Source organism: Entelurus aequoreus, linkage group LG20, assembly GCF_033978785.1.
Source record: "Entelurus aequoreus isolate RoL-2023_Sb linkage group LG20, RoL_Eaeq_v1.1, whole genome shotgun sequence".
Lineage (NCBI taxonomy): Eukaryota > Metazoa > Chordata > Actinopteri > Syngnathiformes > Syngnathidae > Entelurus > Entelurus aequoreus.
In genome coordinates this window covers 372,885-388,870 of record NC_084750.1, presented here as the reverse complement: position 1 = coordinate 388,870, position 15,986 = coordinate 372,885, and the positions used below count along the sequence as shown (strand labels likewise).

The 15,986-nt window shown below is 42.3% G+C and overlaps 1 protein-coding gene across 1 annotated transcript; it reads right to left on the bottom strand.

The window, feature by feature from the left end:
• Positions 1-601: 601 nt before the first annotated feature.
• Positions 602-14,191, bottom strand: LOC133635765 (zinc finger protein 260-like). Its single transcript, XM_062029040.1, has 3 exons — positions 13,717-14,191; positions 12,529-12,771; positions 602-2,741 (listed from the first exon to the last, which is right to left on the bottom strand). Exons 1-3 carry the CDS (start codon positions 13,838-13,840, stop codon positions 1,426-1,428), a joined length of 1,683 nt encoding a protein of 560 aa, XP_061885024.1. The 5' UTR covers positions 13,841-14,191; the 3' UTR covers positions 602-1,425.
• Between the last annotated feature and the right edge of the window lie 1,795 nt (positions 14,192-15,986).

The window sequence follows — 15,986 nt, the reverse complement described above, 5'->3', positions numbered from 1 at the left end:
AACTTGAAACGCCCCAAAATACTCTCTGCAGTGTTCTATAGCTTTTACATTACTGACATCTAGTGTCTTAACGCTGCAACGACCTTCAAATATACGATACAACATATCCCTCCCCCCAACACGTTTTTGGAATTTTGCCCATTATTTACAATCATTATGAGAGACAAGAACACAGATTTAATATTTTTTTTAAATATTTTTAGGATTATAAAGATGAAAAAACGCTTGCAAGAGTCATTATTGTAACCTTTAAAGCCCAACACCTTCAGTATATATATATATATATATATATATATATATATATATATATATATATATATATATATATATATATATATATATATATATATATATATATATATATATATATATATATATATATATATATATATATATATATATATATATATATACATACAGTTGTGGTCAAAAGTTTACATACACTTGTTAAGAACACAATGTCATGGCTGTCTTGAGTTTCCAATCATTTCTACAATTCTTATTATTTTGTGATTACTTTACACAACATGCCAACTTCACTGGTTTTGGGTTTTGTAGTTGAGAAAACTAAACTCGAAACTACATTTAAAAATCATACAAATAAAAAAATATAAAAAATTACAGCAACATAACATAGAACAAAATACATACATAACAAATAACTACATTTATTGTCCCCAACTTTAGTTGAAGCATACTTTACATATTGCATAAAGGTCTGGGGACATACTTATAAAACAATCCCAAAACAATATTCATGTTACAAAAAAAGAGTAATAAAGTTTAAAGAATGCATTATCAAGACCCATAATGATTCATAAAGTCAGACATTTCAAAAGTAAATGATCTTGTATAAAACACAACTGCTCAAATGATGTATAAAGTCAATAATAATATGCTTCCAGAAGTGGTCTAGAAGATGTTTCAGATGTGAACCAGTAAACATGATTAAGAGGGCTTTATGTGTACTCAAAAGCAAAGGTATGAACACAAGTAAAACAAATATGTATATCATATACAGTTCATCTATGGAATCATTTACAATTAGAAATTAACATATACAACAATTCATTATTTCAAAATCCTATATTAAAACACTGTTATGAATAAGCATAAAATTTAATTATGAATATTTATATACACATTAAATTTTTATTGTATGTAACGTACATGTTTTGTACTGTTTACTCTCACCTTTTTTAGTCAAATTGCTCTGCTTTTAATTAAAGTACACAATGTTGTATATTATTGCTTGTACTTGACTGAAAAAAACACTAATCTAAAATATATAATCTATTAATGTAAGAAGCATATTAACAAGTATGTGTTACATACACAACAAAGATGTCAATCATGTTATATGTGCTGATGTCAGAAAGCCAAAGTTAATAAAAGTCTTGACGGTTGATTTCAAACCCTGCAGCTTCATGTGTTGCTGCTGTTCACACCAGCACACTTGTGTTTCTTACACTGGTACTTATAAGAGAATCTTTCATCACACACACTGCAACTCAACACTTTCTCTCCTGTGTGTGTTCTCATGTGTGCTTTCAAATGTTGACTTTGTACAAAATCTTTACCGCAGATAGAACAGGAAAGTAGTTTTTCTCCAGTGTGTATTCTCATGTGTACTTTTAAATTGTTACTTTGTGCAAAACCTTTACCACAGATTGAACAGATCAAAAGTTTTTCCCCGGTGTGTATTCTCATGTGTACTGTCAAATATTGACGTTTTACAAAATCTTTACCGCAGATTGAACAGTTAAACTGGTTTTCTCCAGTGTGTATTCTCATGTGTTTTTTTAAATACTGTCTTTGGAGAAAATATTTACCACATTCTGAGCAGGAAAAAGATTTTTCTTCAGTGTGTGTTCTCATGTGTATTTTCAAATCACTATTTTGTATAAAACCTTTACCACATTCTGAGCAGAAAAACGTTTTTTCTCCAGTGTGTATTCTTGTGTGTCTAATCATAGCTTGCTTCAGAGAGAATCGTTTACTGCAAACTGAGCATTTGAATGGTTTTTCTCCCGTGTGTATTCTCATGTGTACTTTCAAATTTTGACTTTCTGCAAAACCTTTACTACAGATTGAACAGGTGAAAGGTTTTTCTCCAGTGTGTTTTCTCATGTGTATTTTAAGATCACAACGGTATTTACAAGTTTTGTCACAGTGAGAACATTTAAAGCGTGTGTTGTCAGTGTGACATGTCTTGTCGGCTTTAGAGTCTTCATCATCAGTGTCAAGAGAGTGTGACGTTGTGTCGTCACTATCTGATAGTGGAGCTAAGAGCTTGTCTGCTTGTGATCCTCCACAGTGGTCTCCATCAGCTTCTGTTGTCATGTGTTGAGTTGAGCTGCTGCTTGGAGGCTTCACCTCTCCCTTCTCCTCACTTTCATCTTTGATCTCATCATCTTCACTCTTCACAATCACACCAATCACTGGGAACTCCTCCGACCATTCAAGATGCTTTCCCTCCTCCCGACTGGTGCTCTGTTCCTCCTCTTCCTCTTTAACATGCAGGGTCAGTGGGTACTGTTCTTCCTTTTTAAAGTGGTGGGGATGTGTCACTTCCTTTTTCTCTTTAATGTTGGGGGTTAGTGCGTCAACATCTCTCTTTTTTAAGTGTAAAGTCGGTGGTGCCTTCTCTTCCTCATGATTGTGGTAGATTTGTGGTTCCTCCTGCTCTGTCTTGAAGCTGTCTTCCTGCTGTAGAGGGAGATGATGTTCTTCACAGACGTCTGCAGAACACAAGACAAACACATGCTTTAGAAACGTTGAGCTTTATTCAGTCACATGAGGCATTCAGAACATTTACGTACATGTACTGAGGAAAACCAAGTTATTTTATGAACTGGCCTGAAATTTCTGTGGGGGACAAAAATGCCACTCTTTAAAACATTATTCACAATAAAATAAGACCAAGGCGGGTGGACTTTTTAGTATGGACGGGCAATATGGCTCAAAATCTACAAATCCCCAAACCAGTGAAGTTGGCACGTTGTGTAATTCGTAAATAAAAACAGAATACAATGATTTGCAAATCATTTTCAACTTATATTCAATTGAATACACTGCAAAGACAAGGTATTTAATGTTCGAACTGAGAAACTTATTTTTTTGTGTGCAAATAATCATTAACTTAAAATTTAATGGCAGCAACACATTGCAAAAAAGTTGGCACAGGGGCATTTTTACCACTGTGTTACATAGCCTTTCCTTTTAACAACACTCAGTAAACGTTTGGGAACTAAGGAGACCAATTTTTGAAGCTTTTCAGGTGGAATTATTTCCCATTCTTTCTTGATGTACAGCTTAAAGTAGTTCAACAGTCCGGGGTCTCTGTTGTGGTATTTTAGGCTTCATATTGCGCCACACATTTTCAATGGAAGACAGGTCTGGACTACAGGCAGGCCAGTCTAGTACCCACACTCTTTTACTGAGAAGCCACACTGTTGTAACACGTGGCTTGGTATTGTCTTGTTGAAATAAGCAGGTGCGTCCATGATAACGTTCTTGGATGGCAACATATGTTGCTCCAAAACCTGTATGTACCTTTCAGCATTAATGGTGCCTTCACAGATGTGTAAGTTACCCATGCCTTGGGCACTAATACTGTCATGACGCGGAGTCAAACCCACGTTTCCTCTGCAGCTGGAGCTGCAGGCACCTCTATTAACCCCTCTGCTGGCAGCACACTCAAACACACCTCTGCTCGCGCTGAGCACAACACGCCCACACAGCAACAAGCCTGCAAACAATCACTCATCAGTACACCTAGACTTGACGAGGGGGAGCGGCATAAAGACCAGCGGACCCAAGGAACCTTTGCCAGAACGTCGCTAACCTTCCAGTAAGCATCACGTCTGGCATTCCTTTCCCAGTGATTTCCTCGTCCTTGTTTTGCTCTATCTCTCAGTGTTTCCCCCTGGTTCATGCCCTTTTGTACTTCCACAGTGACTCTCCTGACCTCCGTGATCGTGCCTGTCACTCAACACCCATCCGGATTCCTAACTGCCCTCCTCGATCCACGACCTCTCTGCTCGGACCTAGACCACGCTACCCTGCTCTTGCCCACGACCACTTGCCTGTCCACGAACTGCCTCTTCGCCTTGCCCCCTTGGATAACGACGAAAGATACAACCAACATTTACAGACAACAACCCTTGGTAATATTTACATTATTAATTTTACACATAGTCAACACTCACTCACTTTGAGTAGCATACACACGCCACGTATTCATCAAAGGTTTCAAATAAACCTTGTAAACCGCAGTCCTGCCCTGGTTGTCGCCTCCTTCCCTTCTCTGATACACAACAGTACGTTCTGGCCAACAACATGTCGGAACCAGGCGACAGCAGCAAGCCCCAGGCCCAGATAGCCATTTCTTCCGACCTAGCTATCCTTAGCTCTGTCGTTAGCGAACACCAGGTTCGGTTTACTGCCCTTGAGGATCATCTTGAGAGAGCTTTTACCAGACTTTATTCCAAGCTGGACAACATGTGCCCCGGGGCCAGTTCTGGACCGGTGGTACCTCCACGTGCTTTTCCAGTTCCTGGACCCGAACACAGCATTTTGGAACGAGAGCCCAGGATTGCCAGTCCTAAACCCTTTGAAGGGGACTTTGAACTTTGTAGAGGGTTTTTGGTACAATGTGACCTCATTTTTTGGCATCAGCCCTCCCGTTATTCCTCAGACGGCGCTAAGATTGCATTTATTTTCTCATTACTTTCCGGCCCGGCTCTCAAGTGGGCTACTGCTGCAGTCGACAGGACCATTGGGCTCTACGCCGACTATTCTGCGTTCCGTGCAGAATTTCGGGCTGTCTTTGATCACCCCAAGGATGGGGGGGACGCGGCCGGACGTCTACACTCCATCTCACAGGGTTCACGTTCCGTCGCAGCCTATACCCTAGCGGTGGACAGCGGTTGGGGGGCCCGGGCGCTTCAAAGCGCATTCCGCCGCGGCCTCTCTGAAGAGATTAAGGACGGTCTACTGAGAGACAGACCTACTTCCTGCAAGGATCTCATCGAACTGGCCCTCCAATTTGACCTAAGACTTTGTGAGCGAGCAGCAGAACGAAACCAGATAACTACCTCAATGGCAGTCCTGGTGAGCCATACTTTATTTCCCCGTAATGAGGAAAACCCCGACATACTGCTACCCGCTATTCTGGCCTGGGACCAGAGGAGCATTCAAGTACAGGCATTTGTGGACTCTGGAGCTGATGAAAGTCTTTTGGACTACAAGTTCGCCCGGCAGATGGGCATTCCCCTGATCTCCCTGGACAAGACGCTGCCAGCACAGGCCCTGGATGGACGGCCATTGGGCCCCATCAATTACCGCACTGAGCCCCGTTCCATGACCATTTCTGGAAATCACAGGGAGACCATTAGTTTATGGGTGCTGGAAGCTCCGGTAGCCCCGCTGGTACTTGGAAGATCTTGGCTTCGTCACCACAACCCTCATATCTCTTGGTCTTCCGGCAGAATTCTGGCATGGAGCACACCCTGCATGGCCAACTGTCTTGGATCGGCATCTCATCCGGTCTACCATTCCACTACCACGACTCCCCAGGTAGATCTATCTCTGGTTCCAGCTTGCTACCATGACTTAGCCGAGGTCTTCAGCAAGGTACGTGCCCTGGGACTACCCCCTCATAGACCTTATGATTGTGCCATTGAGTTACTCCCTAACGCTACTTTGCCGTCTAGTCGCCTATACAATTTGTCTCTGCCAGAGAAAGAAGCTATGAGGAACTATATCACAGAGGGCCTTGCCTCAGGCATCATTACACCATCCAAGTCTCCACTGGCGGCGGGATTCTTTTTCGTTGCCAAGAAGGACGGATCCCTTCGTCCCTGCATTGACTACCGTCACCTTAACAACATCACAATTAAGAATAAGTACTCTCTTCCACTACTCAACTCATCTTTTGAACCTTTGGCACCTGCTACCATATTTACCAAACTGGATCTTCGTAACGCATATCACCTGGTCCGGATCAAAGAGGGAGACGAGTGGAAGACGGCTTTCAACACTCATATGGGGCATTATAAGTACCGGGTGATGCCTTTTGGACTCACCAACGCACCGGCAGTTTTTCAAACTCTTGTCAATGACATTCTTCGGGACATGCTGGACCAATTTGTGGTAGTATACCTTGATGATATTCTAATTTTCTCCCGTAACCTCTCTGATCACCAGAAACATGTTCGACTTGTCCTGCAACGTCTTTTGGAAAACTGTCTATTTGTTAAGGCTGAAAAGTGCTGCTTCCACTCCTCTTCGGTGGAGTTCCTCGGATTCGTGGTCGAAAAGGGTCACATAAGGCCAGACCCGAAGAAGGTGGAGGCCGTGGTGAAGTGGCCGCAACCCACTACTAGGACGGAACTTCGGAGGTTCCTCGGCTTCGCTGGCTTCTACCGCTGATTCATTCAAGACTTCAGTAGAATTGCGGCACCACTCCATTCACTCCCGTCTACAAACGTTCCTTTTGTGTGGACTCTTTTGGCGAGGAAGGCCTTCGAGGAGTTAAAGGAGCGTTTTGTTTCTGCCCCCATTCTAGTCCATCCCGACTTAGATACTGCCTTTTTGGTGGAGGTTGACGCCTCAGACTCGGGGATTGGGGCTATTCTCTCTCAAAGGTCAAAGAATGACAATTTGGTTCACCCTGTTGCTTTTTTCTCCAGGCGCCTGACCATGGCCGAACAGAATTATGATGCTGGGAATAGAGAATTACTGGCGGTCCATGAGGCCCTGGTGGAATGGAGACACTGGTTGGAAGGAGCTAGACACCAGTTTCAGATTCTTACCGACCACAGCAACCTCCTACACATCCGAGCTGCCAAGAGGATCAACAATCGCCAGGCAAGGTGGCAGCAGTTTTTCTCTCGCTTCAATTACGTGCTTTCTTTCAGACCTGGGTCCAAGAACACTAAGGCTGACGCACTGTCTCGGCTATTTCTGAAAGAACCTACCGGTCCGGTAGTGGCAGAACCCATGCTTCCTCCCACTTGCATCATGGGGATGGTAACTTGGAAAGTGGAGGACCTGGTTAAGTCTGCACTGCATTCCAATCCAAGACCGGGAGGTGGACCTCCCAACAGACTGTTCGTCAATCGGGGGCTACGACCCAGGGTCCTGGATTGGGGGCACTCAAGCCTGTTCTCATGCCATCCTGGCTTTCAACGAACCCTATCACTGCTGCGAAGACGTTTTTGGTGGCCATCCATGGCCAAGGACACTCGGGAGTTTATCGCTGCTTGTTCAACTTGTGCCCGCAGTAAGACGTCACACAGGCCTCCTACTGGTCTTCTTCGCCCTCTCTCCATTCCTGCCCATCCTTGGTCGCACATCGCCCTGGATTTTGTCACAGGATTTCCAGCTTCCAGAGGTAACACCACTATCCTTACAATTGTTGATCGTTTCTCCAAAGCAGCCCATTTCATTCCGCTGCGCAAGTTACCTTCTGCTTCAGAGACTTCTGACCTCCTCACACTTCACGTCGTCAAGCAGCATGGTATTCCGGTGGATATCGTTTCTGACAGAGGCCCTCAGTTTACGTCGCAAGTATGGAGAGCTTTCTGCAAGGGAATCGGGGCCTCGGTCAGCCTCACATCGGGATATCATCCCCAAAGCAACGGGCAGGCCGAGAGGGCGAATCAAGGCTTGGAGACCATGCTCCGATGTGTCGCCAGTCGTCAACCCACATCCTGGAGCAAGTTTCTGCCATGGGTGGAGTTTTCCTATAACTCCTTGAAGAGCTCCGCTACCGGTATGTCTCCATTTGAGTGCTCATTAGGTTATCAACCCCCTTTGTTTCCCCAACAAGAACTGGAGATCGCTGTACCATCTACTAGAGCTCATATTAGACGGTGTCAGAGGGTGTGGAGAGCCGCCCGTGCAGCTTTGGAAAGAGCATCTGAGAAAATGTGTCGCAACGCCAACCGTCATCGCATTCCAGCTCCGTCCTATAAACCAGGACAACAAGTGATGCTTCTCACTAAGGACCTCAGCCTCCAGCTACCATCTAAGAAATTGGCTCCACGTTATGTTGGTCCGTTCTCCATCATGTCTATCATTAATCCTGTATCCGTTAAATTGGCTCTCCCACCCTCGGTCAAGCGGCATCCAGTGGTCCATGTTTCCCAGATTAAACCGGTAGCGGAGAGCGCTCTGTCCCCTCCTGTCCCTGCCCCCCCACCCTCTAGGTTCTTACCCAATGGAGATCAGGTTTGGTCGGTTAAGGAGATCCTCAGGGTCCGTCGACAAGGTAGGGGGCTCGTTTATTTGGTCGACTGGGAGGGATATGGACCTGAAGACAGATATTGGGTGCCAGCCTCCTACCTTGCCGATCCCTCACTTCTAGAGGATTTCTACCGTGCCAATCGTGATGCTCCCCGGCGCTCGTTCGAGGCCTCGCATAAGGGGGGGGGTACTGTCATGACGCGGAGTCGAACCCACGTTTCCTCTGCAGCTGGAGCTGCAGGCACCTCTGTTAACCCCTCTGCTGGCAGCACACTCAAACACACCTCTGCTCGCGCTGAGCACAACACGCCCACACAGCAACAAGCCTGCAAACAATCACTCATCAGTACACCTGGACTTGACGAGGGGGAGCGGCATAAAGACCAGCGGACCCAAGGAACCTTTGCCAGAACGTCGCTAACCTTCCAGTAAGCATCACGTCTGGCATTCCTTTCCCAGTGATTTCCTCGTCCTTGTTTTGCTCTATCTCTCAGTGTTTCCCCCTGTTCATGCCCTTTTGTACTTCCACAGTGACTCTCCTGACCTCCGTGATCGTGCCTTGTCACTCAACACCCATCCGGATTCCTAACTGCCCTCCTCGATCCACGACCTCTCTGCTCGGACCTAGACCACGCTGCCCTGCTCTTGCCCACGACCACTTGCCTGTCCACGAACTGCCTCTTCGCCTTGCCCCCTTGGATAACGACGAAAGATACAACCAACATTTACAGACAACAACCCTTGGTAACATTTACATTATTAATTTTACACATAGTCAACACTCACTCACTTTGAGTAGCATACACACGCCACGTATTCATCAAAGGTTTCAAATAAACCTTGTAAACCGCAGTCCTGCCCTGGTTGTCGCCTCCTTCCCTTCTCTGATACACAACAAATACACCCCCATACCATCATAAATGCTGGCTTTCAAACTTTGCGCCTATAACAATCTGGATGGTTCTTTTCCTCTTTGTTCCAGGGGACACGATGTCCACAATTTCCAAAAACAATTTGAAATGTGAACTCGTCAGACCACAGAACACTTTTACACTTTGCATCAGTCCATCTTAGATGAGCTCGGCCCAGCGAAGCCGGCGGTGTTTCTGAGCGTGTTGTCCTGGGAACAACACCTTCAGGCGGTACTGCATTAAAAACCGACATCAGTGTGTAAAGGATATCACCACATGGGCTCAGGAACACTTCAGAAAAACACTGTCAGTAACTACAGTTTGTCGCTACATCTGTAGTGCAAGTTAAAACTCTACTATGCAAAGCGAAATCCATTTATCAACAACACCCAAAAATGCCGCCGGCTAAAATGAAAGGCCATGTAACACAGTGGTATCTCTGCATTGGCTCTCCGTGTGTTTCAGGATCAATTTTAAGGTTATTCTTATGGTTTATAAATGTTTTTTATGGTATTGGGCCTTCTTATCTTTCAGATTTGCTTTTACCCTACCAACCTTCACGTGCCCTGAGATCCTGCGGCACTCATCTCCTAATTATTCCAAAAGTCAGGACACAAAGTCACGGGATGGCATCTTTCCACCATTGGGGCGGTATAGCTTGGTTGGTAGAGTGGCCGTGCCAGCAACTTGAGGCTTCCAGGTTCGATCCCAGCTTCTGCCATCTGAGTCACTGCCGTTGTGTCCTTGGGCAAGACACTTTACCCACCTGCTTCCAGTGCCACCCACACTGGTTTAAATGTAACTTAGATATTGGGTTTCACTATGTAAAGCACTTTGAGTCACTAGAGAAAAGTGCTATATAAATATAATTCACTTCACATTATGGCCCTCGTCTATGGGACAAGCTTGCCGGAAGACCTCAGGGCTGTGGAGAACGTTCATGTTTTAAGAGCAGGCTTAACACCCTCCTTGTTGATTTGGCTTTTACCTAATATTAATTAATGTTATTGAAGTCATTCGTACTTTACTTTTTACATTATTAGTTATGCAAGATTTTATTTAGTTATATTAGATTATTTTATATTTACTGTATATTATTATTATTATTATTTGTTTTGTCTTCATGTTTCTTACTTGTATTTTATACTTTATCTCTACTCATGGTTCTTACTACTTTACAGGTTTCATTATTTTTACTTTCCAACGTTCCTCAGAGGGAGCCATCTGCTTCAGGGGTTGTCAGCGTTGCTGTGGGGGCGTTTTGTGTCATCGTCCTAGTGGCCGTGGTCAGATGACCTCCTCTTGTAGATGGCTTCTGTGATAGTGTTTACTCACATATCTCCTCTGTACTCAACCATGCATTCATTTGTTCATTTAGTTGCATATGTGTGTATATGGGTGTGTATGTGACAGACAGACAGTAATTCTGATTGACTTACTGAAGGAACCAATCACAGATCAATCCATAAGTTATTGTACCTAAATCTGGCCAACCACAGAAAGCTCCATGCAGTATAAACCCATCAAAAGCAACCTATGGCGGGTTTTTGCGTCTTTATTTTTCACACACACTTCAGTGCAGTGTTGTCAACTTGGCGACTTTCTGACTAAATCTAGAACATTTCCAACTCCTCTTACTGACTTTCTTTCTCAAAAGCGACAAGCGACAAATCTAGCAACTTTTTTTTGGGATGTTTGGAGACATAAAAGTGCGTAACACTCTAATATCCTCAACGTACAAGCAGTGCTGCTGTAAGCCTTTTCCTCACAGGCGGTCCTGTCTACTGAATGTCTGCTCTTGCACAACTTGTACTGAACACACATTTCCTTGCACTTTTAGGTGCAATGACAATGTGCTGCTGTAAGCCTTTTCCTCACAGGCGGTCCTGTCTACTGAATGTCTGCTCTTGCACAACTTGTACTGAACACACATTTCCTTGCACTTTTAAGTGCAATGACAATGAAGTCCATTCCATTATAGTCAGAGCAGAGAGGAGACCACACCCACTCTGTGCATAGCTGCCGCTGTTTCTGCCTTGGTTGAGATGTAAATGTTTCGTCACTGTCAGGCTTCAAATAAAAAAAAACTATCGTTCATGTTAATGGACCAGTCGATAGATCTGGTTTGTTTGTGAACATCCCAACCTGTCAGTCTTTTGACCAAATTTGACACTCTAACATTTAACAAATGTATAACAAATAAAAATACAACTAAACTAAAATCTACAGAAGAAAATTAATTTACAATTGTAATTATAATTTTCATTTTTAACTCACACATATTTTCTTTAAGTTTATGGATGGCAATGCCTTAATTGATACTTATGCTATTTGCTCATTAATGCAGGCACTGCTTGTTTTGTATGTGTCTATATAAAAAAATAAACATATGACATTGTTCTGACATGATACAATGGATCTTCTTCTCACCATGCAAAGCTTCCATCTGCATCGAATCGTATCACATCGAATAATATGGAGTTTTAATGTTTTAAAAATATTGTTAGTGAAACGTATCGTAACCCATGTATCGAGATTCATATCAGATCGCCATTTAAGGTACAGACGCACAGCCCTAACTAAAACGTTAAATTTTAGTGTTTTGTACACAGCCTATCCTAGGCAAGGGTCATGTGGATGACCCTTACCTAGATCATTCTAGCTGTGTCTGCTAATTTGACAGTGACAATCCAACTAATGCATCCTCAACGCAAAGTATGGTCCTTGCTAGCGGCTTACCCAGTTAAACATGTTACACTACACACCGTAGGGAGAAATGGTAACTTCAAGCTACAGCTCTTGGATGTAAACAAAGGTGGGCCAATCGATACATAGAACGACAGTAGCGATATCAAGTATAATGTATAATGTGCAGGTGTTTAAGCATCATTTGACACAAACTTGTCAAGGATTTTCGACCTTTTCATCATCTTTCCCTTTGACCACAATGTTTACAAACGTTGTCCTCCACATGATTTGTTCTACAACTCTGCTTTGCTGTGGGCTTTCCTAATATCCGCTGCGAGCTTAACTCTGCTGTAACATACACAGCACCGCACACTCGTCCTGCTCCAGAATTTTGACCGGGCTGAACAGATAATTAGTTTATATATTTATTTAAAAAATATATATCATTATATTTTTGGGACATTTCCAGGACCTATTGTAGAAGATTGTGATATAACTTAAGACATCCCAAGGTCTTAAATTGAAAGGATTAGATTTAAGACTTTACGTCTGTGAGCATGAAGTGATGAAGCCTACTTGGATGAGAGGCCAAACGTCTTCTAAGACAAACTGAACAGTCCAGTTGTGATGGATTGAATGCCCTGAGAATAAAATAATATCTGGATGTTGTGCTTACTTGGACTGTGATGAAGCTGTGAGGACTCAGGTGGTTTGTCTTCATGGTCTTCAGTCTTCACAGAGACAACAGTCAGTGGAAACTTGGTGAGATCAGCCTCCTCCTGCCCTAGAGGAAACTCTCCCTCCTGACTGCTACACACTTCCTCCTCTTCCACTTTGATGTGGGATGGCTCTGCCTCCTCCTCTTTTACACTAGAGGGATGTAAATATTCCTCTTTAATGTGGGGGGGCTGCTGGGCGTCTGTTTGTGTGAATAGGTAAATAAGATTATTAGACAATATAAATTGTTTTTGACTGACACTGTTAACACAATGTGATTATCTGTGTTCTTTGTGTGTTGTGTTAAAAGTGTGTAGCTAAACAACCATTAAAAACACAGGAAAACCTTCCTTTTGTCCCAGCCACTAAAATTACTTCTAAATTGGTACAGTGAGTAAAAACAGGCTTGGGAATTTTGTTGGGGTTGGGGACATTCTTAACTTTACACTCACTGGTGTAAACCGTGTAACCATTTTTTTTGTATACATGTCCGCCTATTATACCTAAACCTTACCTCTAATTTTAACCATAAACTTGTTATGGTAATTTCCTAACCATAAATTAAATATAATGGAAAACAATAAAACAGTAATACCATGTTTTTGTCATTATACAGAATACTTTTCTATATGGTTATTTTTTTGGCTGGGCCAAAAGGAACTCTTACAAAACACGTTTTACTAAGTGGTGTTTTTATGGAGTACGTCCATCAACAATTCCTCTTTAGAGCACAGCTCCCACATTCACTTGAAGACCATCTACGACACGCTGAAGGAAAGTCACTCACCTTTATCTTCTTTTAATAAAACAACTGTTGACTACTTTACTTATTGGAAAATGATTGACAATACATGTTTACTTTCACTTATTGGTGCATGTAGGTCAAAATCAGGAAGTGAAATTAGCCATGAAACTATTAATTATATTACAATGTCAAATATATTTGGTGACTGTGTGAGTTTTGTGTTAACATGTTGATATACATTGTTAGAAACTGAGATGTCTGAAACTGTCTCGTTGTTATGAACAATATAAAAACAAAGCAGTGCATCATCCTCATAAGATAATTAACCTTCCTATAGACAATATATTTAAGAATAGTGTTGATAATCAAATATAAACATGTGAGAGTAAGAAGTAAACAAACCTGTTTGTAAAACAATCTGATGATGTTTCCTATAATAGGTGTCCAGTAGTTGATGTTGTCGCTCCTTCCCCTCGTTTGTTGGACAAAGTTCCTCCTCGTACTCTGCTATCGTTCTTTCGCACATTTTCACACAATCACAACACTTCACACTCACACTTGATCTCTGATAAGCGATGTGTTGATAACTTCGGCGTATTTTTGTTAGCAGCTAACAAGCTAAGCTAACTAGCAAGGTTAGCTCATTTGCCAGCTAAAATAGCACAGGAAGAAGCATCAAAGTGCGCCAGACTAATGTATCCGAATACAAACAACTGTAAACAATGTTTGCTTCACTAAACGTCATGTATGCACTAATTAAAAATACAGAACTATAATGCCAACGTTTAGGCCTTCTTATCAAGCGCCATATTGCTTTTTCCTCGTTCTTCTTCTTCTTCTTTCAGTTTCCAGCAGACCAGTCACGCCAAATCTCCCCCCCCCCCCCCCCCCCATTTACTTCCGGGGCTGCGTCCAATAAAGTCACAAAGTTGCCGGGGTCCTTAACCGGCACGCGACTGTCCTGTTTCGCGCCTGTACAAAAAAAACAATAGTCGATTTCTTCTGATTCCAGCAGCTGTTAAAGACGAAGTATCCATCCAGCGACGGGCAGTCAAAGCCGAAGTGCTATCGATAGCTGTCAATGACGTAAGAGGAAACATGACCACGGAAGTAAATGGGGGTGGAGGGTGGGGTGGGGGGTGGGGGGGATTTGTAGGGGAAAGAAATTTGGCGTGACACTGCCCTCCACAGGTTATTCTTCTTCTTTACAGTTTTACGGCAGCGGGCATCCATATGTGTTGCATTACTGCCATCTTCAGTTGTATTTTATAATTACATTAGACTTAGACTTCCTTTTCTTGTCATTCAAATTTGAGCTTTACAGTACAGATAAGAACGAAATTTCGTTGCATTAGCTCGTTGTAGTGCAGGATAGTCTTTCCTCGAGTGAAGTATTATTCAAAATCTTCCATATTATTTTTGGGGAGTTTTATTGTGGAGATGTGGCACAGCGCAAGGATGTTAGGTAAGTTTCTTTAATTTATGGATAATTCGCTGACGTCACACTTGAACAAAATTCCAAATGGACCGTTTGGAGGAAGTATGAAGGAAGGCAAGATCCCTTCCATTTTCAGTGTCTGCAAGATTTATCAGGCTCTTCTGCGCCGCATCCACAGGTCCCAGACTCCAGTACCCTCAGTTTTGCCGTCATAGTCAGTCTTTCTATATTATATTTAGTACATTCCATTAAAACAACGTGTTCTACTGTTTCTAATACTCTACATTGTTCACACATTCCTGTAGGGTGTTTCCCAATTAATAACCAAGCCCATGCACTTAGTGCAATTCAGGAAATGGTTGCATCATTAGATCTTAATGATATCTGGTGTTTGTTAAATAAAATACATATACATGGTGCAATGGACAACAGGCAAGTTGATTTTTTTTAAATTCCCTTTTTATTGGTTCCTAGAATAATAAACCGTTGTATATGGTGGCAGTTTGATATCAGATCATAGTCTGGTTACATCAATGAGCAACAATATTCCAGGGGACGTGGTTACTGCAAAATCATCGTATTATCGCTTTTTAATGACGATTCTTTCCTTGACATTACCAGAAGATTTATCAAAGAATGTTTTGTAGATAACAAAAACTCCTAATCAACATCACGTTTGAGAAGCCTTTAAATGTTACTTTACAGGACATAGGATAAATAAATAAAATAACCCTAAAAAAAACCCCAAGAACAAATACATTAAATTAATGATCTACAAGTATTATTAGAAGTTATACAGTTGAAGCAGAAATATTAATTAAAAGGTCATGAACTGGTAAATTAAAATAGGTCAAAAGTCACTTGGCTGGAGAAGGTTTCTTTTTTACGATAAATCAAAGAAATTATGTTAAAAAGAATATAAGTCAATACAAAAACAACAAATTCACAAGAAATATCGCAATAATAATTTGAATATTTTAAAGCCTGACATTCTAGTGATCCTTCATTGGAGCCTCCAAGCGGTGTGACAGAACAATGTCTCCCTTTGAACAATGTCTATAAGGTGTGAAGGGGAACACTACGTCCCCTTGTTTATCTCATTATTCCCTTACAGCTTTAAGATGGACCCATTTGCTGACCAAAATACTGTTTTCCAGGGAAAATGGGAGTTCCCGTGGAACCACCATGAAAAGGGAATCATCCCAGATCCATTGGAGAATTATTCCATCTTTTT